Genomic DNA, 23263 nt, shown 5'->3' with positions numbered 1-23263 from the left:
CACGCCCTCACGTGTGACAATTGGATTGTGAGCTACTTCCAGCTGATGGTTGTGTGTTATGGCTATTTTGCTTCTGCATGTGAGGGAAGAAACTGACAAATAGCAAATCATTCCAAAACACACATCTTCTGTATTGCCATTGTTCTCCTGTACTGAAGAGTGCTCATCAGCCCTCAAATGATTATCTAGAAGAGATCTGTTTAACAACTAATACGATTAAACTATAGAAATATTACCACAGACAAGTAGAGGGATCTAGTCTCTAGTGAACTGGTAGGGTATGAGCCTTTCAGACTGGTGCAAGTTGCTCTGAGCAAATGTTAGGGTCCAAAACAGCAGTTATATGTTTGTATTCAAATGGATAGTGAAGTTCTCAACCTTTACCATTTTGCTTTGTACTGTATACTGTACCTTATCCCAGAAAGCACAGCTATGACGACACTCCTGCAATACTAGTTTGTTCAGTAGTGGCTGTGAAGTTTTGTTTTATTATTACTGTTTGACTTTGCTTCTGGTCTCTTGGCATGCACTTACATTTTTTTTTTTTTTTTTTAGATTTGAATTTTTTGAATCTTTGGAAGAAGTCAAGAAAAGGACACTAGACATTGCAGTCAAAAATAGCAGATCGCTTATTTCACGTGAAAGAAGGGAATTGGGAAAAGTAAGTTAAATTATGAAGTACTATTCAGTTTTAAACAGTCTTTCCCATGGAAGCTGACTGTACCTCTGTTCATATTCTTTTGTATAAAACTTTCTTTTAAACTGTTTTCTGGCCCTTAGTATCACAGGCGATTAAAGCTTTCTGCCATTAACTTGGAGTTTCAGCAGCTCAGGCTAGCCAAGGAATAATTTTTATTTAAAAAGTTTTGCATGTTTGGAAAAAATGTACGACAAAATAGGATGAAAAGCCACAAACTCAAACTTTTGTGGAACTGAAATTCTGCAATACTACTTTTAGTAAAGAGCAAAATATTTTCACTTCAAAAATATGGCCCTTGGTTGCAAATGAATCTGGGTTCCCCTTGCAACTTGAGTAACTTTCTGATGGAAGTTTTCTGGCAAAAGTGAAATCTCCCCAAGCAGAAGAGTGAATTTTCTACCCCTTGCTCTGATGGACAGCTGCTCAGAAATTGTCCTCAGTGCTGAGGATGGTAACAGAATGCTTGAAGCTCAGTTCCTTGCAACAGAAGCACTGATTGGCTGTAGAATTTTGACTGGATAAGAAGTTAATTATACATTTAAGCTTTGCTCACTCTTGCAAGTTTAATGCTGACTATAAAATATGGCATTTTTTAAAAGGTGCTGATTGACTTGTCAAAGGAAGATTTAATCAAAGGCTTCTCTCAATGGTAAGTCTGTCTTTACAGCTTCAAAGCTTGCTAAATAAGCTGTATCTTAAGTGAAACACCTTTTATTATAAGTGTGCTACTTGACTTCCAAAATTATGGGCATGTGTTTTGTAACTTGAGTGAATAGTTAAACTGCAAATGTACAATTAACTTGAATTCGCTTGAATAAGGAACCAAATTTAAATGGTTAATTTATTTTCATTTCAAGCATTAGTTTTGTACAGGCAGTCCCCGACTTACGTCGGATCCGCACTTATGAACGGGGCTTTCTCGCCCCGGAGGTCGAGGTGGCGATTGCTACCTGCGAGCTCCGGGGCGAGAGAGCCCCGTTCGTAAGCTGCTCCGGTGCCCCTGGTCTGCTGGAGACCATCTCCAGCAGACCAGGGGCATCGGGCGGGTACCCGCGCTTCTGAGGCTTTGCCAGAGCAAAGCCTCAGAAGCGCGGGGAACCGCCGCTGCTGCCGCTTCAGTCCCGGTGCCTGTGGTCTGCTGGGGACTGTCCCCAGCAGACCACAGGCACCGGGACTGAAGCTGCAGCCACGGCGGGGTCCCGCGCCTCTGAGGCTTGGCTCTGCTCCCTGTGTCCCTGGTCTGCTGGGGGGGGGGGGGGGGGGGAGCGCAGCTAGTGTGCCCCCCCCGCAGCAGACCAGGCTTTTGTTTTGGACCCTGGGGCAGAGCAGCTGGGGCACTGCCGATTGGTCCTGCAGCGCTGCTCTGGGCACTACTGGAGCAACCCAGCAGCACCCCAGCTGCTCTGCCCCAGGCGTCCCCAAGTCAGCTTCTGCTGAAACTGACCAGCGCTGACTACAGGAAGCCCAAGGCAGAGTTGCTCTGCCCCGGGCTTCCTGGAATCAGCTGCTGATCAGTTTCAGCAGCAGCTGACTTGGGGACGCCTGGGGTTCTTAAGTTGATTCTGTATGTAAGTCAGAACTGGCGGTCAGTTTCAGCAGCGGCTGAATCTGGACGCCAGTTCCGACTTACATACAGATTCAACTTAAGAACAAACCTACAGTCCCTATCTTGTACGTAACGCGGGGACTGCCTGCACTAATAATCTCAGAAGGGGTTAAACTAAGAAGGTATATTAATGCTATTTGCAGACTAATGTGCAATAGTTAATGGGGTATCATTTGCTTAAATGCTCTTAGTTTAATAACCTGGGAGACAGAAAATCTTAATTTGCTAAGTTTTAATCAGCAATACTGATCTGACAATTTTTTAATTACAGTATTAATGTATAGGAATTGTTAAATTGTAGTGTTCAAGATTGTGCCTGTCTAATTTCACATTTGAAAAGTTTAGTGATCATGGTCAGGCAACAGAATAAAAAAATAACCACAGCAATGTCAAACATTTAAAAATACCTGCTCCAAATTTTAAAATCACTTGTAATTCTGCATTTTGAAATCAGGTAGTCATGACACACACTAATTTGCTGTCTCCGGCAGGTATGAGCTGAGAACGTACAGACAAAGCAGAAGATGATGTCCTGTACCATGTGCCTTACATGCAATGACTTATATTCTTTATATGGGGGGGTGTGTATATATGTATATTCTGTAACTAATCTGTTTTTAAAACTTCAGAATATTGTACACAAAGCAAGTTGTGAGATGATGTGTTTATATTTTACCCTTTTCAAATGGCTGGCTATCATTTTAGAAAAGGTAGAAATTGAAATTTTCAGATTTAGACTAGCTCTGGAGGTGTTAAACCAAGAACAAAGACACAGGCATTAGGTCCTACAAGACACATCTTCAAAAACTTTACTTTCCATATTTGATTATTCACTACTTAAGAATACTTCCAGCCCCAAGAATACAGCAGGTCTGACTTATTTAAAAAAAAAAAGATAGATGTCACTTCTCTATGCTGTCTGTATCTCTTGTCTACAGAATGCTTTAAAACTATGGCAGTTGCAGAACAGACTTCAACACTTCACACAAAGAGCTCAAAGAGAAGCTATTGCAATCCATTTAGAATAGTCTAAATACTACTGTTACAATTCAACTATTCAGGAGCTTTTTATAAAGCAGATTATAGATGCCATCTGGAAATGGATATATACAGGGCTCGCCAGCCGCGCTGTCTGGCGCAGATCACCGAAACCCAGCTCTTCCGGGTTTATACAATCTACTCGCCACAGGCGAGTAGATTGTATAATCTGTCGAGCCCTGGATATATATATATACACATACACGTAAAAGCCACCAAAGTAGGGTGACTGTGCCAAATTATCAGCAGGGATTTATCTGATGCCTTAAGGTTGAATTTATTATTGTACTTAACTATTTCTAAAGTCTTGTAAATATTGCTAAGAATGCACAGTCCACTTTACTTTTATAACAGACTTTAAGTATGAGGCAAACTACTTCCAGGAATTTAGTATATTTTAAAATTTCAAAATGTACAATAAACCATTTTAAAAAGGCAATTTTAATCTTGCTTGTGAAACAAATGCAACCTCTGAGCCAAGATCTAGCTCTCAGTAGCATAGCTGGTTCAAAATACCAGAACAGGCTTGCCACTAAATCTGCATTTGAAAGCTAACGCGTTTCAATTATCTAACAGTCTAGTCCGGCTATATTCCAGAACTTCCACATCCTGTTCCCCAGAATCCTAATTGTCAATATCCCAAAAAACTTTTACAGCAGCCAGCCACAAGTCCAGTACAGGTTGAACCTCTAGTCAGCACTCTCTGGTCTGGCAACATCCCTTATCAGCAAGTCCCATAAAGTTTGTTTACAGCAACCAGTCCTGGCTCTGTGGTGTTTACTGTTGTTTAACTCTAATTCACCCTTAACTGTCTAAAAGCCCAGGAAGCAGTGGAGTGTTGGTAATGCTGCTAGCCACTACTGACATCCTGTAGTTCAGCACTAGTCAGGTCCAAGGGTGCCGGATTAGAGAGATTCAACCTGCAGTAGATAAAATGGGTCACTGACTCATACAACTAGAACTGGATCTTATTCATGAATTCTAATCTAATAAATCACTGCAGAAAATAATGTAAGTGAATGGCTAAGGTGTTTCATTGTACTTTTTCCATAGAAGTTGTGTTTAACATCTATGGCAGCATAGCTCTACATACTGTAACTGATTTTACAGCAGAGATAAATACCAAAAGGATCAATCATTTTAACACCATGCCTGTCTGGATTTGGTAGAGTAGGATGGACTGAAGTTAACTCATCTATATATTTTCAGGAACATGATCTCTTCTCTAACCTGGTAATGGACTAATAAAAATGCAATAGTAAGATTTGCTAACTAACTTTTATTTTAGTCAAAAAAAATTATAAAAAACTGTACATCAGGATCAAACACGAGGGAGGTAGCTGTAAATTAGATTTTACTTACAGCTGAGTTACATTAACATCTTCATCGAACTAGCAGTTTGAGATTCTGCACAGTAGGTACAATGTCATCCACATTATTGATTTCTGAAACCAAGTTAAAAGCACAGCAGTGAGTCACTTGTATACAGGAAGAATAGTGGTATTGTCTACAAGTAGAAATTTTAGCTTCAATGTTAGGACACATGTTATTACAGCAAATAAACTTTACACTTAAATTCTCTGGGAATGGGTTGTTTGGTCAAGTTCTTTAGGGTGCTGATGCAAATCCAGCCTCCCTATACCTGAAGTTGGGAGTAACAAGTCAGTCAGGCTGCTTTTTTCCAGGCATCCAGCTGCTACTTGTTTCATTTGTGCTACTGTTACTAGTAAACATCTTACTAATTGTTTCCTTACAATTTTAACAATTCCCAAGAGGTATAACATTCTCAAAGAAGATTTTTCAGACTGTGAACCTCTAAAAATGAGTAAAAATCTAACATGTAGCCATTTGCATGGTGTGCAGCTCAAAGCCAACCTGTAAGCCCTTATTTACATGACTACCAAGAACTTAGATGTTTTCATCCCACACACATGCAGGCCTATTAGCTAAATTCTTCACCTACTTGCAGTTAAGTGACAAACAGATCCCTTGGGTATGACTCACTATATACTTCAGCAATTGAAAATTGCTTTTTAAAGTATGATCCAAGAATGCACTGGGAAGAGTTACCCACTGACTGGTCTGAATGAGCAGCCACACTGAGTGCACTCACTCACCTCATTCTTTAAGGCAGTAAGTAGAATTGCTCTGATTTTCCTAATAAGTTTATGGGCATGTGGGGGGAGAATTGTAGAATGTAGCACGTAAGCTGTAGTGAATAAGGACTAAGCTGCTCGGGTAGGTTACCAGCCCCTGCGTTTTAGCCTACAGTTCCAGATAAGCATTACTAAACTTGACCCAGCAGAGTGGATGGGATGGTGTGGGGAACAAAGGGAAATAAAACAGTCCAAGTTAACTCTGGCTAGGCACACAGTAATACTTTTGCTGCAAACCCCCTAATTAAGATCCAGAATAAACTTGTTCTATTCCACCTGCACTGAGGCTCCTCTGATTCCCCATTCCAATGCCCTGCAACAAGCAATGTGTAGCATGCTAGCAATGTGAAGGCAGAAGTTCATTTATTGACTCCACTCCCTGTTTGGAAGTAAAGCCTGGGAACATCACGACTGTGCACATATGCAACACATTGAAATTTCTACTGAAGGTCATTGTGGGTTGAGTGCAAAGGGCTGAAACCATGTTGTAAACATAACTTACCTAAAACACAAAGTAAATCTTGAATAAGTGCTTGAAATACAGGAAAGAAGTCTTCATGTTCTTCCAGTCTGTTGATAATACTGAAATGAGTCAATTGTAATTTTAAGTTTATGGTCCTGTGCAAACTTACTGAAATAGTAAATAGCATGGCTTTGTTCTTTACAGGACTTGATTTGAGCAGTGGTTCATATATGTAATTAAGAATATTGTCTAACAGGGCCTAATAGCAGCTGCTTCAGAGGAAGATGTAAAATCTTGCAGAAGGGGAATACTACTGATTCTTGCTGTTCTTGGCTGTATACATTTCCTGTCAAGCTCCTTTCTCTATCTATAATGTGAGAAAAAGATTTTTCAGTTAACTTTGATGCTTTTCATTGAATGTCTTGGGGATAAAGAGGAGAGCCTGATGTACCACTATCTACTTGCAGCTGCCGCCTCTAAAGTTCTTTTCCACTGAGGGTTCAAACACAAACAAGCCCTGAAGCTAGGCACATATGGCACAAGTGAAAACATTATGAACCAGAAAGACATTTAAAAAATATTTACAGGGAGCTTAAGGTCACCTGATCAATGAAATCAACCAACCAATTTCCCAATGATTATTAAGATGTTTCACCTGTAATAATAGTTCTTGCTATCACACACACTCAATATACTTTTTGTCTCCCTTGTAAGATTCACAACCGACTAATAGGATATTGGTTTAAATTGACTATATTTTCAAGTAAAATACAGAAATTTTTTATCTTGACTTTAGCCTTAGAACCATATTTTCCTGAGTCAAGTTCTCCAGTCCATTTATTCTGGATATTCTATCATGCCTGTACTTCCACAACACAGTTTAAAATGGTGATGCTGAAAGTTAAAGAAAAATCCTAACTGGTTCTCGTAAGTTGAATATCATGTGCGCTTATATAGGTCACAAAAGCCCAAATACCTTTGGATGTCTTCTTCGGTTCCTAGCAGCTGCTCTACCTGTCCAGTCACATTTTCATTAATTACGCTACATAGCTTTCCAACAGTGTTCACCAAAACAGCAGGTGGGGCTGAATGATCTAGAAATAATAAATATGTAACATGGAAGTATTCTGTGCATGAAGCAATTCTACTATTCTTGCTTTCATTAACTTTTTCACACCTTTTCTAAATATACCACATCTCAGTATTCTGAGGATACACCAACTGTAAAACTTGTAACTCTTTACTTCACTAAGGTTATGTCTACACAGCAGCATTATTTTGGAATAACGGATGTTATTCCAAAATAACATAGTCCATGTCTACACAAGCCGTTATTTCGACAATGTTGAAATAATGTTGAGCTGGAAGACTGCTGACTCAGAATCCTGCAACCCTCATTTTAAGAAGAGTAAGGAAAATTGGAGGGAGAGTGCTCCCTCTCAGACTTTCTCCTCTGTAGACAGCACCAAAAGCCGAAATAAGCCATTTGGACTTAAGCTACACAATTGACGTAGCTCAAGTTGCATAGCATAGCTTAGCTTTAGCCCTAGCCCTAACTGAGAATCCAATGATCAATAAGGCTGTTTGAGCGAGGAATCTCTTAATGGTTCAAAAAGCACATGTGACAAGAGATTCAAATTCAGTTCAAATCACATGGGACTAAAGAATAAAGTATGCTGTACTACTACATCTTCTAACCTGCAGCAAGGATCCAACAGAAACTCCATTTTTCCCAGTCACTCACTGTAACATTAATTCCCTCCATCATGCATGCCACAAGCACAGTGTGTTTCCTCTTACACACACGACTGCCCAGCGCTGCTGCCTCAACAGTGATTTTACATCTCTTCCAGCTATTCTGGGCACCCAAACTGACCTGGACAGAGACATGTGACTGCTTTTGAGGCTTCCCCATCAGAAGTCATTTTTCTGTGAGGAAGCAAAAAAAAAAAAAAAAAAAAAAAAAAAAATCTGTGGGTGCCATGAATTCTGCGCACATGCAGGAATGCAGAATTCTCGCAGAAGTCACCTCCAGAGCAGCCAAACAACTAGTCCATACTGGTAAGCCAAATGGGAAGTGTGTTGGGAAAGTGTTTTCCAGCGGCAAGTCCATGATCACAGAAAAACCAGAAAGCAAAGTAGCTGTTCCTTCCTAGGAGTAATGAGCGTATTCTCTAAAGTGGCACATATTTGCTTTTGACGTTCCACTTTTAAAAAAAATACAAGTGAGAAAAAAGTTAAGCAGGCAAGCTCTGGGGGAAAAAAAAAAGACAAAATTGGCCATGCAAAACAAAATCACTGAAGAGAAATCATGAAAGAGGTCTACAATAGCATATAAAACAATGAGCAGTCTTGTGGAACTCTAAAGACTAACAAATATATATATAGTATCATGAGCATTCATGAGCAAAACACACATCTTCAAATGAGCTTGAGTGGAGGAAAAACAAAGGCTGGTCTTGAGGACAGATTCAGTTATTTAAGTTGTAACACTGAAAAAAAATGCCCAAAGATCTCTAAATGCAGACAAAAACTATCTTTTAGATTCTATGCCCTGACACATTCTGCAGGGAAACTCAGAAAAGACTCCAGTTCAAAAACAAAGGACTAGAATGTAACTAGCAGAAGGTAAGTTCAGATTTCTGGTTCTGGAAGAGGCTGGCTGCTCTCTCACGGGGCTGACTAAAGAGGGAAGAGCCTAAAATGGAACCTACTATAATTTAACTGGTGGTTTATTCCTGGCCAGAACAAACTTTGCTTTAATTGCTGAGGTGCATTAGTCCCTAAAAAGCATACACATTTCTACAGAGAGCCTATTTCAAATGGACTCACTGGGCAGAGCTCATGGTAAGAAACAGGTGTGCTGGAGTACAGAGCCTTTAGCGATGGTGCTTACCCTAATAGAAGAATGGGAGTCCATGGGAGCCTCATACAGGATAGGGGTTCCTTCAGGAGACTGTTTAAAAGCTGGGGCATAGCATCAATCCTGCATCTTTGCACGAGTTTCCCCTCTTCAAACTAAAGGATGGTGACCCTGCCTTGTTTTTATTTTTCTATTCACAAACTGACTAATAATTTCATATGGCTAGTGCATCATCTCCTCTTAGGTCAAGATCAACTACTTCTCAGACAACTTTTAGATACATGTAAACTGGCTGAAAAACAGTAAGTTTTTACCTAGTTCTAAAAGATCATGGAGGTTTCTCATAGCATTGGTCATTTCTCCAAGTTTTGTGTAAACTTCATTCATTCGTGGATAAACTCCATTCAGAGAATTCACATCAAACAACTTTTGGAAGTGACACACAATTGCATATAATGTCTGTAAAGAAGGCATGTGGCCATTCTGTAGCAAGCACAAAAAATAACTTGTTAGAAAAAATTATTGCTTAGCAATACCCTTTAAACAATGAACCACATGTAAACTAAGCTCTGAAGAAAATTAGACCAACAGTAGGAATGAATTCATTCCGACAAGACATTCTTTAAAAAAGTGCTTAGCCAGAAATGTCCAACAATGTTCTTTTGAGATTAGGGTAACCTCACTTTTAATGGACTGGAGAATATATGTAAGGATTTTCATTTCTGATTTAGAACTAGACAAAATAAGATAAGGGCTAAAATGATGATTACACATCTTTAAGCCAAATCCATGCCTTGTCTAATTCCTTTGATTAAAGTTATACCTGGCATTAAACAATATTAATAGTTTTACCATCATATTTATTTTCATGCATCTTGCTCTGAAGCCTTGTACAGGCTTGGAAATGCACAACTCTAAATTAATATACAAAGAATACAAACATGAATTTCAGAGAAGTTTGAGATATAGAAAACAAACTTCTGAAAACTTACCTTCTCCTTATTTTCTACTTCTTCCAAAATTGTATCTACTATGAACTGTAGGTCTTCTACACGAATGCATTCACTGTTACATGTGTCTATTGTGTGCCAGGGCACCAATTCCAGGGATAGCTTTCTCAGGGATCTATGTAAGTCCTTTTGTAACAGATAAATAATTCAACTATTAAAGGCTGCTCAAATTTTAAAGAAGAATACCAGGAACTTAATTATTTTATAAATAAGAATTAGACTAATTTAGTGCAAGATGCATAATCCAGTGTTGCAGATTGTAGATTCATTTTTCATGAAACCAGTAAACAGAAGCTTTTTGTTTATTCTAAGTCTCAAGCAGAACAATGTGCATGTGTGATTTTTTTCTTGAAGTATAGCTAATAACACTTTAACACCATCCTAACAGTTCATTTCAGTGGGAATGGCTTAAAACATAACATCTTTATTTACACACACAAAAAAAACCCCCAAATAGTCTGGAAAGAAAGACAACAGAACACCAGAACATAAAATACACAGAATATAAATCTTACAGTTATTTCAGTGACTCAAATTATGTGAAGAGTAATCCAAATATGTGGTATGATATAATATTTGAGTGGAGGAATATATGTAACCCTTTTCCATATCACAGGACCTAACCAGGGTGAATAATTGATTTTTCAATTCATCGGCAAGTTCAGAAAGTTTCTAAAAAATTGTTTCAGGTCAAATTAAAATCTTTATTTCACTTTTGACCATTTTTACACAATTGAATTTTTTAAAAATAAAATTACAGGAAATTTTTAAACTATTGTTGCAAACTGAAAAATTGAAACACTATTTTGAAGTGAAACAAAACATTTGATTATGTTTTTTGGAGAAAGGGGTTTTTTAATGAACTATCTGACAAAAGACATGAATTTGCAAAGTGGTTCTGTGTCATCGAATTTCTATTTTCCAAGAAAAAATTTGCCTAGCTATATCCAGAATACTACATTTTAGAGGGGTATGTGAATTAAGTGACTGGAATAACAGCACAAGATTCTTTTTCTAAGCTACATATGCTAACATAAAACATGGAAAGAAAGGGAGAGTCATAAGCAGGGCTCGCCGAACCACGGCTAGCCCTGCTCGCCAGCTGCGCTGTCTGGCGATCTGCGCATGCACAGATCGCCCAAACCCGGCTCTCCCGGGTTACAATCTACTCTCCCGTGGAGAGTAGATTGTATTATTTGTTGAGCCTTGGTCATAAGTTCAGGAATACTAAGCTAAGTACAATAATTTATTACCTTTAGGGACATTAGCTGGTCTGCCCACATTTCTACTGTAGGAGGAAGGTGCTCAAAACCACATTCTTGTCCATTCTCTTTCATGTAATTTTGGACTGGTCCTTTACTCCGCTTATATATTACCAAAGGAGCTCTTGGACTACTAATAGTAGAATCAATCCTGGACAGCACCTGTACAACCAAATAAATATTTTAATGTTCAAATAATTACACAATGCTCTGGTTTTTAGCCTACGAAAATATCTTAGTTTCAATATTTATTGAACAGTGTGAACATGTATCTGTATATTTGAATACTAATCTATGTAACTGATTAGAAGACAAAGACCTAGTCAGTCACCTTACCATTAACAAGCTACTTACAACTTTCACTAACCGTAAAAAAGAGTGCACAGTTCACAAAGAAGGTTTAGAGAAAAATCTTACAAGACAAGCTTTAAAAAAGCCCTCAAAACAGTTATACATAAAGGGACAGACTCATGGAAATTTGGTATTCATACAAAATGTCTCAACAGTACTACACAGATACAAATTCAACCAACTAAATTTGTAAATTTTAGCCAAAATACTTACATGCAATGCTACTGCAAAAAAACAAAACAAAAAAACCCAAAACAAAACACAAACAAAAAAACCCTGATTCCTTTGGAAATTGTATTCACGGCACTTACAGTATTTTGTTCAAATGAACAGAAGTAACACACTAATCCATAAAAATGGGGGGAAGAGGTAAAGACAAATAGCTGGTTTGGAATACTGAGGTTTATTAGAGTAATGAGCAACACACAGGCTTGGAGAAGAAAAAAGAAGCAGTAAAAGCAATGTTGCAGGCTAACAGTGAATGTCTTTGCCCTGTTCTAGAGCATTACTTCTTGCCTTGAACATGACCAGGTGATAGAATGTATCATCTGTGACCAAGCAAAACTACATAAGATTGGCCATACTGGCTCAGAATAATAGTCCATCCAGCCCAGTATCTTTTCTTCAAATAGTGGCTGGTGCCAGATGCTTCAGAGGCAATAAACAGTTAGAACAGGACCATCATCAAGTGATCCATCCCACTGTCCAAACACAGCTTCTGGCAATCAGCAGTTTAGGGATGCATAGAGATGGAGCTGCATCCCTGACCATCATGAGTAACAGCCACTGATGGACCTATCCCCCATGAATTTATTTAATGGTTCTTGAACCCTATTATATTTTTGGCCTTCACAACATCCTCTGACAAAAGGCCATAGGTTGTGTGTTGTGTGGCAAAAGTACTTCCTTTTGCTTTAAACCTGCTGCCTAGTCAATGATTGGATGACTCCTGGTTCTTGTGTTCTGTGAAGGGTAAATAACACTTCCTTATTCACTTTCTCCACACCATTCATGATATCAACTGCTATTATATCCTCTATTAGTCTCTAAGATGAACAGTTCCAGTTTTTTTAAACACTCCTCATACAGCTGTTCCATACCCCTAATAATTTGTTGCCTCTCTGTACCCAGAATTCCCTGCAGTATTAGAGGTGTGGACATAGAATGCAAAGAGGATTGTGCTGTGATGGGCGACGGGAGGCAAAAGAGTGGGGAGTAAAGGAAAGTGCAGCTTCTGCAAAGGAAATCTGTATCCCCACTCACATCTTCCATCTGTTTCAGCCTTGCTCCCCTCAGCCACATGATCCCCGCCCTCTCCCCCCACAACATGATCCCCTCGCATCACCCCATCCCTCTGCAGTGCAGCCCCTGCCACCTGCCATCCTCCCCCTGCATCCTCCTTCACCCCCTCCTACCCGCACATCCCTGTTTCCTTTAGCACACTCACTGGCAGGAGAGTAAGCACTGGGACTCGCAGCCCCCAGGAGCAGAGCTGGAGCGAGGGGGGGCAGAGTCACTTCCCTGACAGGTCCAGCCTTTTGCCCAGGGCTCACCCTCACCTGCAGGCTGTGGATCTGGGCATAGCAGGATGCTGGTGAATGGGCTCCCTGCCCTTCCCCACCACACACACAAACCTTGTGGGGAGCAGTGCAGCACATCTCAGGCCCTGGCACCCACATGTGACCCAGTATATTATCCAAATCCTCGCTGATTCCCTTGAAGAATTTAATAGATTGTTGAGGCATGATTTTCCTTTTAAAAAAGCCATGTTGACTCTTCACTCAACATACCATGTTCATCTGTATGTCTGATAATTCTGTTCTTTACAGTAGCTAGACATTACCAATCACTTTTTGAGTTATTCAGAAATATTTGCAGCACTTGATTAACAGCCATGGGATAAGTGTTTGTATTCGAGATATAAAATCCCGGTTAGTCAGTTAAACATTAGGTCTGCCTAGCGTTTAACAAGTTAAACAACAAAGGTGGGGCTGCCAGCCCAGCACTGGGACTGCAGCTACTGCTGGCTCCCAGCTGCTATCAGAGCAGCCCCTGCCTGCAGTGTGGGTAGCCCACCATGGGTAGAGGCTTCTCTGGAGAGAGAAGTTCCTGTCTATGGTGAGCTCCAGCCCACAGCAGATGGGAGCTGCTCCAGCCCCTCCTTGTTACCAGTCAACCAGAACCAGTAAGCATTACCCCCTTCAGTCCCTCCACACCTCTTAAGGCCTTGTAGCTTAAGTACTGCAAAGTGAGCAGACTATCTGTTCTTGAAAACATTTTAGACAGTGACAACTTCTGTGCTCCGTCAATCCATTCTTTGCCTACTTGCAATTTGAAGTGGTAACTTACACTAAAATAGATTCATGATGAACAGCCTGATCCTTAGTGCAAAAATGCTCACTATTAGGAACTATAATGCATAGGTCTACACATGAAAACTGATTCACAACACCACATGCTTAAGCTTAAATAGTCATATCAGATTAGTCTTCTATGGTTCAATATAAAAGTTAGCTATAATTAAAAATAAGCCATTCAAAATCTGTATCTGTACCTGTAAGTATCTCCTGCAACCTGCTTGTAGCTTATCTTCTCCTGTGAAACTCTCAGATTCATTTTCTTTTATCTTTTCTCCGCAAATAATCCCATGTGATCTAAGTGCAAAACAAATACAGTATTTCATACAAGGTCTCTTAATAGCATTATTTAGTTTCAAGGTGATTAAGGAAAAATACATTGGCACTTACAGCTAAAAATCTCCATTTTTTTTAGTCTTATATTTATGCAGGCTGCTTTTTACTAGGGATGTAAAATACCAGTTAATGGAATAAACTGGGGGGAGGAGGGGGAAGGAGGGAAGGCCTACTCCAGCCAGGCTGGAACACACCCACCCACAGTGGACCCCGCCAGACTGGAGCAGCCCCCTGCCTGCGGCAGGTGGGTGAGGGCTGCTTCAGCCCACAGGTTAGCCATAATTAGTAATGCTTACCAGTTAACCATTCACATCCCTACTTTATACATTTTTTTTTCATTTTTATCCTATTACTGAAATCAGATATTAAACAAAGTTTTAAAATTAAAAGTTGTGCCACAAATGCTGAACATATTAAAGTTCAAAGGTCAAAGCTGACACTGAACTTACTAACATGCTATTCCCCAATTGTGATTAGATGCTGAAAGTCAATATGCAAAGTATACTACAACAGCATAAAGGTAACCAGGGATGAACATGTCCCACAACAACCATATTTAAACTATGTTTAGCATGGCTTAGCAAGGGCTAAAGTGTATTATCCTCATTATGTTCAGCAATATCTGGCTATACATTAAGTCCCACTGACATGAACTATTTGAGCAGCAAGACATTACTGGAGTATCATAATCTAGCCCCAGAAATTTCTGCTCTGAATCTTCAAGGTACTTCACAATTGTATTCCAGTCAACATCTCCACTGTAATACCTTTCTAAATTCAGGCACACCTGCTCTTTTCAAGCATTCCCCACCTTTAATGGAGAAATTTTTGTAGTTCTTACAGTGGTCAAAAAGTTAAATTAATTAGAATTTTAATTGAGTAGGGACCACAGAATTTGGTCCTTTCTGTGTTTATAGGCATTCGGACATTTTTATAGCATTGATTGCCATATTAGCAGAGTACCTTCCTTACATACTGCTTCTTGATCACCTTATTTCACTGAGAGAGACAAACAACCTCTCTTCAAATACACTTCTGAGAAGCCTATCACTATAAATCCATTATCCATATTATTTATTAAAATTAACAGATGAGAAAATGTTACCAATAAAAACCTCCTCCAGTTACGCCAGGTTTCTAACACTTTTAAGACTCTTACTTAACAAGGTTGCAACAAGTCTCAGAGGAGTAGCTGTGTTAGCCTGTATCTGCAAAAACAATCAGGAGTCCTGTTGCACCTTACAGACTAATAGATTTATTTGGGCATAAGCTTTTATGGGTAAAAACCACTGCCTCAGATGCATAGAGTTGCAACAAATATGGTATCCAACAGTTCATTCAAATAGGGTATGTCTACACTTGCACCCTATTTCGAAATAGGGATGCAAATGAAGACATTCGAAATTGCAAATGAAGCTGGGATTTAAATATCCCGCGCTTTATTTGCATATTCGCATTATAGCGCTATTTTGAAATAAAATGTGCTGTGTAGATAAAATGAGGTTTAACAGTTATTTTGAGAGAAGGATTTTCTCTCGAAATAACTCATCTACACCGCGTGTTTTATTTCAAAATAGCGCCATAACGCGAATATGCAAATAAAGCGCAGGATATTTAAATCCCAGCTTCATCTGCAATTTCGAATGTCTTCATTTGCATCCCTATTTCGAAATAGGGTGCAAGTGTAGACATACCCTCAGTGTGGATGTGACCTAACTGGGATAGGAATAATAGTTGTAAACTTCTCAAAACACCAGAATGGTTTGATCACTTTCATGTTGTCTGAAACTGTGTTCAAAATAACACTGTTTTAAACCTAGAGTAAATGGAGTCCAGAGATGTATTGTCAGCTCTCTTCTTTGGATACCATCCCATTATTTCAGAGATGCACCAGCATTCTCCATATGCACAGCAGAATATTGGTCATAAACCACAGTCTCATGAACGACAACATGGAACATGTTCATAAACCAGCATATATATCGTACACACTGGAACACCTTCACCATCCAAAAATCAGAGATAGTAAAGTTTATACTATGTTGGAAAGTTAAATATACTTACTTGATATTTTTCTTCAATATTTTCTCCAGTTTCTTTACTTGTTGCTTGTAAAGTTTTAATTCCTGTACAGTTGGTCTGTTGGAAAGAAAATATTATATAATCAAACTACCATTTTCTGAGTCAGGACTATACTGGAACTCTTTTTAGTGTAACAAAGTTTATCAGGAGTATGATTGGTTTTGCAGTTTTTCTATTTCCTCCAAAACTCTCTCTACACGGTCTTTTTGTGGTTTTGCTGGTATGAAAGCGCTTTTGCTGGTATAAGCTATGTTCACATGAGGCGGATTGCTGGTAGAGCTACATCAGCAATTTTCTTCTAGTGCAGATTAGGCCTTCGCATAACAATGCTACTAGTTTTGAGATCTCATTCTTACAAGCTGCTTCTGGCAATTAGTCGATCCAGGGAGTCTCTGGCTCCCACATGTGAATGGCTGCACTTCCTCTGCTTCTGAACACTGAGGCTGGGTCTACATTGGCACCCCTTTCCGGAAAAGGGATGCTAATGAGACCAGTCGGAATTGCAAATGCCGCGGGGGATTTAAATATCCCCCGTGGCATTTGCACAAACATGGCTGCCGCTTTTTTCCAGCTCGGGGTTTTGACGGAGAAAAGCACCAGTCTAGACGGGATCTTGCGGAAAATAAGCCCTACTAGGAATAAGGGATCTTCTGGAAAAGGGCTTATTTTCCGCAAGATCCCGTCTAGACTGGCGCTTTTCTCCGGCAAAACCCCGAGCCGGAAAAAAGCGGCAGCCATGTTCATGCAAATGCCGCGGGGGATATTTAAATCCCCCGTGGCATTTGCAATTCTGACTGGTCTCATTAGCATCCCTTTTCCGGAAAGGGGTGCCAACGTAGACTCAGCCTGAGGGTACATCTACACAGCAAGGCTAAAGTCGAATTAAGCTATGCAACTTCAGCTCCGTCAACTGCGTAGCTGAAGTCGAAATAGCTTAATTTGGCTTTTGGCTCTGTCTACACAGCAGGAAGTCGAAGGAAGAATACTCTTCCTTTGACTTTCCTTACTCCTCATAAAATGAGGGTTGCCAGAAGTCAGAGTAAGAAATCCTCCAGCTTGACATTATTTTGAAATAAAGGCTTGTAGTGTAGATGTGACACTATGTTATTTTGGAATAACGTCCGTTATTCTGAAATAATGTAGCTGTGTAGACATGCCAAAGTGAAGGGCAAGTACTCAACAGGACAGTCAAACAGAATATTCAACAGGATGGATAAAAATCAGTGATTTTTTTTAATTTAAATTGAAATCTTTTTCTTGCACTGCTTACACGTGACATTTTCCTTTTTGCCTAGGGAATGAATTTCTTCAAAATATTCTCAGACAGGGTCTCTTTTACACTTAGAAGCCATGACAGTTTTTCTATGGCAAAAGTGTGGGGGAATATAGGAAGCTGTTTGTGTGCTGAATAATGTCTTCCCTTTTTCTTTCAAGTCCTCTCTACTGTTCCTTTCTATGCTGTCTCCATCCTTTTCTATATATTGTGTCTCAGTCTTTAGACAATATCTTAACTATCTCTTCTGTGTTTGGCCCAGGTCTCCTACCATATAAGCACAGAAAAAGAGTCCTGTCTAACTTGTGTCTGTCTTTGCACACGTTAGTCTGCTGAAACAAATTGAAAGCCGAGAACTTTCAAGAAGCAAGATCTGATATTTAAGCTGGACAGATGAGAACCATTAATTCATTTTTAGGAGACTAAGTGTAGGTATAGCATGTTGTGATAAGAGTTTCAATTTAATCTCATTTTTATATTAGAAATTTAGTATTTTGATTTTTTTAAAAATCCAGCTTGATACAGGCAATAAGTATTATGTACTATTTCCTAAATTAATAAAAATCAACTTATCTAAAAAAAAATACACAAAGTATACCTCTTAGATGTTGTTAAATGCTGTGCTGAGCTGTAAATTGACATTCTCTTGTCAATTTGACAAAATTTGTCAATTTGTCAACTTGATTTAAATCAATGACATTTTGTGATGATTTAAATCAATCCACCCTGATGCTCAATGCAGTAGCTGATGGTTCTCTTTACAGCTTAAAGCAAATTATTGCTGAAGCATCTTAGATAATTCTAGGCATTATTTTCAACAGCAAACTTCTTGGTGCATTTCTATAATTTCTGGTGTGTTGTGATGGTATCTACAGCTTTACAATAAAAGAAAAAGTCTGTTGAAAAGATTTTGCCAGAGACAAATTTTCACTTCTTACCTTGTTTCCAGATCTTTCTTGAGATCTGTATTTTCACAAATAAGTTGTTCATTTCTGGCTTTTGTCTCAGTGAGCTGATTCTGGAAAGACTTGAAAAACAAGTCTGTCTTGCAATCAGTACATAAAGAACCCATCTAAACAATGTGTGCCCTTTTACATCTACAAAACCATAACATCAGGATTTTAATATGTATATTATGATAGCTCGTACAGATCCTAGTCAAGGCCAAAAACTAGACAGCTAAGATGACAACAAACCTACCTTCTAGGAACATACAATCCAAGATGACACAAATGGGAATAAAGGACTAAAAATCAAATACATATGTACCTAGTATTTATTTTTACCTCAAGTATAACCATTATTTGTTATCTGCATTTATTAACATCTAGCAGTTCCATACCGTAAGCAGTGCTCTATAGTTAGGTGTGGCGTCTAGATTCAAGAATTCTTCTTTGCCTTTTCCTTCTCCTTGTACATGATCTATATCTTTTTTATATCTGCTTTGGGTGGAGAAGGGGGAAAATAAAACCCATGTTACTGAAATTCAACACACGTGAATGCAACGGAAGTAACACAAAATGAAAAGTGAAAAGCAGGACAGAATTCCATCTCTCAGGCTGCATTTCATTTACTGAATCAAATGCCAATGCAAGCAGATCACACTGCTCAATTACCAATCATTAGCTCAGATTCTTGGGTCAGTTACATGCTGAATGCTTTGCACTACCAGCTAGAACTCCCCTGGCATAGCAGTTCTATCTCTGGAACCCTAGCCAAGAGCCATGGACAGAGACAAATGGAACATGGATAGGCATGTACAGGCTGTGCTCTTCCAGAGTGCAAAATAGCATCCTAACTGGGCAGCCAGATGCAGAAGTATCTTTGAACCACTCTAGTTTATGCCATAAACAAAGATGGAAGACAGATCTCCCCATGATCTAACACCTGAAGAAGCGATGTACTTTTCATTCTTCCATCTTGGATGCTGATCAGAATCAGAGCACAGTATCTAAACTTCATGGCCATTGTAGTTCCTTGCTGCTTATGACATGCTAGTGATTTTTGGAACATATGTATCATTTAACCACTTTAATTTTCAACTAGGGGAAACCCTGAAATATGCTGAGTGCCCACCAAGAGGTGCTGAGCTCCCTCAACATCTAGCTCAGGATGCCTTCCCATTGAAGTCCAGGGCAAAATTCCTATTGACTTCAGCCAGAGAAGCACGTAATGTAACTTTATATACCAAAAATACAATAGAGTTAATAATTAACAGATTAATCCTACCTTAGGTCCTTTTTCATTTGATTAATCTGAGATTCATAATAATCAATCAGACTAAGAAATCTGAAGGAGGAAAGAAATATATTTTAAACTTTAAAAATATTCCATAAGCAATTACTCTATGTAATTTTAAATATAACGATCAAAAGATTGTAACCAAAGTCACAATGCAATATCTTATATCCCAAATATCCATTTGTCCCATATATTGTTTCAATGAATGCAGTGCTAAAAAGCCGTAACTTTCTGAGCTATGCATACCAGAGGAACTAGCGAGACCTGTATCAGGCTAAAATTGGCAGAGTCATTCAAAAGAAGGCTCACTGTGCAGGGTTAAAAGACAAGTCTGTGGCAATAAAGAGTACTTCATACACATATCAGATTGCAAATAGAGCCCCTTGAAGGTTAACAGCTTGACAAAAAGTTCCTTAAGTCCTAGGACTAGAGTATCCAAATGAGGGGACTCTGATCACACAAAGTGCCACAAGAAAGTTATTGGCTCAGAGTTTGCCAACTGAATTCTTATGACAATAAGGCCTCTGTGAAAACAGCAGTCTGTGAGACATTTTAATTTATCAGAAATATACAGATGATACTGGTTGTGGGGGGAGAGGATGAAATCCCCTACACCACTTTTGAAAGAGAGAGCAGCCTCCACAAACTGCCTCAGATGCTTATGGATAGGCTGCAGAGGCTCTGTGTGTGGGGGGAGGAGGGAGCGGGGTTTAAGACTTCGATCCATTCTGGATAAGGGATGTAAGCAACTAATGAACTAGTCGCTTCCCCACCACCCCCTCCTGCCTCTATCAGAAAGAGGCAGCAAGGAGGGAGAAAAGAAGAGGGAATGCTGGCTTGAAAGCTCCCGGGTTAAAAGCCATCCCCATCCCCGCTGGGGCTCTTGTACATTTCAAAGCAGAAGCTCCGCATGGAGCCCGGGGAAAGCAAGGCACTCCCCGCTGGCACCAGTCTCCATGCAGCATTTCAAAGGCAAACTGCCACGTGGCACTTCTGCCTCTGAAGTGTAGCAACAGCTGGGCAGGCTCTTGCTACATTTCAAAGTGGAAGTGCCCTTATCGACTAATCGATGGAATTTCCATCGACTATTCCATTAGTTGATTAATCTAATTTTAACATCCCTATTCTGGATATCTAAAAATTAGGATGTATCTATATAATATACTTTATATGTCTCCATATATAATTCTATTTATTATGGAAAGTGAGTCACTTTTTTCCCTTTGCTTCCACCTAGCATACAAAGGCTGAAATTCTTTTTCTTCTCTATGAAATTACTTACCCAATTAATATATATGTAAATAAGACCTGCAATTTCTAAATGACTAGTTATTTAAAAACTGTTTCTTCATTTTACATTATTAGGTTCTCATTTATGACCATGATGGTTCAGAGTTCCTTACTGTTGATCCAAGAGAGACTTTGGGGCTCGCTTGCAAAACTGGCAGAACATTTTGTTCTGTGTGGCAACACGCTGCTGCTCTTCCATCCCAACTTCATGGAGCTCCTTCTGCAAACGTGCAATAGTCTCTTCCTGGTCTTGCAACTTTTCTTTTTGTTGTTGGTACTTTGTCTGCAAATACATAATAGGAATTTCCTAAAAGGAGCAGGACACATGGTGTGTAAAACAAGAGACAGAGTTGGCAAACTACAATAATTTCACAAAATCTAAATGTATCCTTTCTACCTGTAGTGAACAGGTGGGAGGATGGGGGAGGGGAATTAATTTTATCTTTCATTACCACCTTTTTCTTCAAAGAATCGTGTAGGTATTTAAAATCATAAATAGACAGTATAACAATTTATAGTGACTGTTGGATTTAGTGCATGGGTACTGGTGGCCTGTGATTTACAAGTGGTCAGACTAGATGGTTTGGTGGTCCCTTTTAGCCTTAAACTCGGTAACACTCACATCCGTTATTTCAATCACTGAATATATTTCAGTAGCCCTTTAAACCAGTCAAAAACATTTGTGGTTTAAATCCCCAAACAATTACTCTTAGAAGCACCTGTGATGCTTGCTGATCTTTCTGCAGTTCTTTCACTTGATTCTGTTGTTGGCAAACTTTAGCTATACACTCATCTTCCAGTTGACAAATTTTGGATTTGATGTTCTCCACAACATTTTCCAAATCTTTGGCTCTTTGTTCCTGTCGACATGCCCGACCTCTCTCCTGGCGTACCTCATCTCTAATTAAAAAAAAAAATTGAGCCTGACCTTCATTTATTATAAACTCACTTCAGTAATGTACTGATGCATTGGTACTTTTGAAGTTAAGCCCCAAAGGCAGGACACAAAGGGGACTCTTAGCAGCCTGTGAAAGTAGGGTAGTAAGGCAGGCCAGAACCCCCTTATAGAACATCTGTGGCAAAGTAGCCTAATACAATGACCCATAAATCCCACATGTCCCATGCAAAAGAACTAAGGATTTGGACTTAGGTGAGAATAAAAACTCCAATACAGCCTCTCTCCAAGTTACGAACGAGTTACGGACTAAACACTTGGCTGTAACTCGATCCATTTGTAACTCAGACCCCACAGAATTACACGCGACCGCTCTGTTCGTAAGCACGGGTCACGTTTGTAACTCAGGGACCACCTTTACGACCGCTCCATGGGAGCTTTGGTCGTAAGTGTGAACGGTTGTAACTCGACCGTTCGCAACTCGGGGAGCGGCTGTACTCAGAAAAAGAAAAGTTAAACAAAATTACCAAAAAATTAAACTAATTTTTTGTGCTCTGGTTGTCAGAAGTCATCTTTGTGGTGTCCTTACAGGTTTTTTCCTTCACCCAATGATAATCATTCAGCTGTGTGGGCGGCCCCTCTATGAACTGTGCTGGCTTTGCACAAGTAGCCAATACAGCAGACTCCAAAGCCCCCCAAAGACCACAAAATCAGATAAGGATTAGGGATGTAAGCAACTAGTTGACTAGTTCCTCGACTAGTTGCTTCCCCCCCCCCTGCCTCTAGCATAGGCAGCAAGAGGAGTGGGGAGGGAGGGGGTGTAAGAAGCCAGTGCTGAAGGGAGCCAGCTTAAAAGCTTGTTCCCCACAGCACTGTCTCTGCAGAGGGCAGGGGAGTAGTGGGGACCAGGCTTGAGCTGGGAATCAGCTGATTCCTGACTCTCAGCTGACTCCTGACTCATGCCCAGTCTCAGACGCTGCAACTCTGCTTTTTAAACATAGAAGAGGCCGCCAGCTCTTAATACATTTAAAAATCAGAAGCACAGCAGCGGAGGGAGGCAGGGAGGGTGAGAGAACGGGACGATGCCCACGGGCTCTTAATACATGTAAAGGACTAAAGCACAGCAGGGCGAACCTGACACTAGCCGGGAATCAGTTTTCCCGGCTTGTGCCAGATCCGCACCCACTGTGCACCAGCCCTTTAAATATATTAAGAGCCTGCGGGCTCTTAATGCATTTAAAAATCAGAAGCTCAGCAGGGGGGTATCCAGCACAAGCCAGTGATCAGTTGACCCAGCTCATGCTGGATCCCCCCCTGCTGCGCTTCAGCCTTTTAATTGT

The 23263-nt window shown here is 39.8% G+C and overlaps 2 protein-coding genes across 12 annotated transcripts in view; one reads left to right on the top strand and one right to left on the bottom strand.

Moving 5' to 3' along the window:
* ESYT3 (extended synaptotagmin 3) overlaps window positions 1-2933 on the top strand; it is a 65292-nt gene extending 62359 nt beyond the window's left edge. The window contains exons 20-22 of the mRNA XM_075933202.1: window positions 556-661; window positions 1300-1349; window positions 2798-2933. Coding sequence (XP_075789317.1) covers window positions 556-661; window positions 1300-1349; window positions 2798-2834 — 193 coding nt within the window. The 3' untranslated portion in view covers window positions 2835-2933. The remainder of the gene's footprint in view (window positions 1-555; window positions 662-1299; window positions 1350-2797) is intronic.
* Window positions 1-23263, bottom strand: part of CEP70 (centrosomal protein 70) — a 53306-nt gene that overhangs the window by 19600 nt on the left and 10443 nt on the right. For 6 of the 11 annotated variants that reach the window (XM_075933203.1, XM_075933208.1, XM_075933212.1 and 3 more), the window contains 14 exons: window positions 21748-21928; window positions 21142-21311; window positions 19727-19786; window positions 18840-18939; window positions 18436-18524; window positions 16207-16281; window positions 14004-14103; window positions 11090-11260; window positions 9819-9962; window positions 9141-9309; window positions 6940-7057; window positions 6003-6082; window positions 4707-4789; window positions 3196-4264 (listed from right to left, as the gene is read on the bottom strand). In XM_075933203.1, coding sequence (XP_075789318.1) covers window positions 4728-4789; window positions 6003-6082; window positions 6940-7057; window positions 9141-9309; window positions 9819-9962; window positions 11090-11260; window positions 14004-14103; window positions 16207-16281; window positions 18436-18524; window positions 18840-18939; window positions 19727-19786; window positions 21142-21311; window positions 21748-21928 — 1519 coding nt within the window. In that variant the 3' untranslated portion in view covers window positions 3196-4264; window positions 4707-4727. Of the gene's footprint in view, window positions 1-3195; window positions 4265-4706; window positions 4790-6002; window positions 6083-6939; window positions 7058-9140; window positions 9310-9818; window positions 9963-11089; window positions 11261-14003; window positions 14104-16206; window positions 16282-18435; window positions 18525-18839; window positions 18940-19726; window positions 19787-21141; window positions 21312-21747; window positions 21929-23263 lie in introns of those variants that run through there. The other 5 variants (XM_075933211.1, XM_075933209.1, XM_075933207.1 and 2 more) reach the window with 5 other exon arrangements.

This window comes from Pelodiscus sinensis, chromosome 7, assembly GCF_049634645.1.
Source record: "Pelodiscus sinensis isolate JC-2024 chromosome 7, ASM4963464v1, whole genome shotgun sequence".
NCBI classification, from domain to species: Eukaryota; Metazoa; Chordata; order Testudines; family Trionychidae; genus Pelodiscus; species Pelodiscus sinensis.
This window is presented reverse-complemented; position numbering and strand designations above follow the sequence as displayed.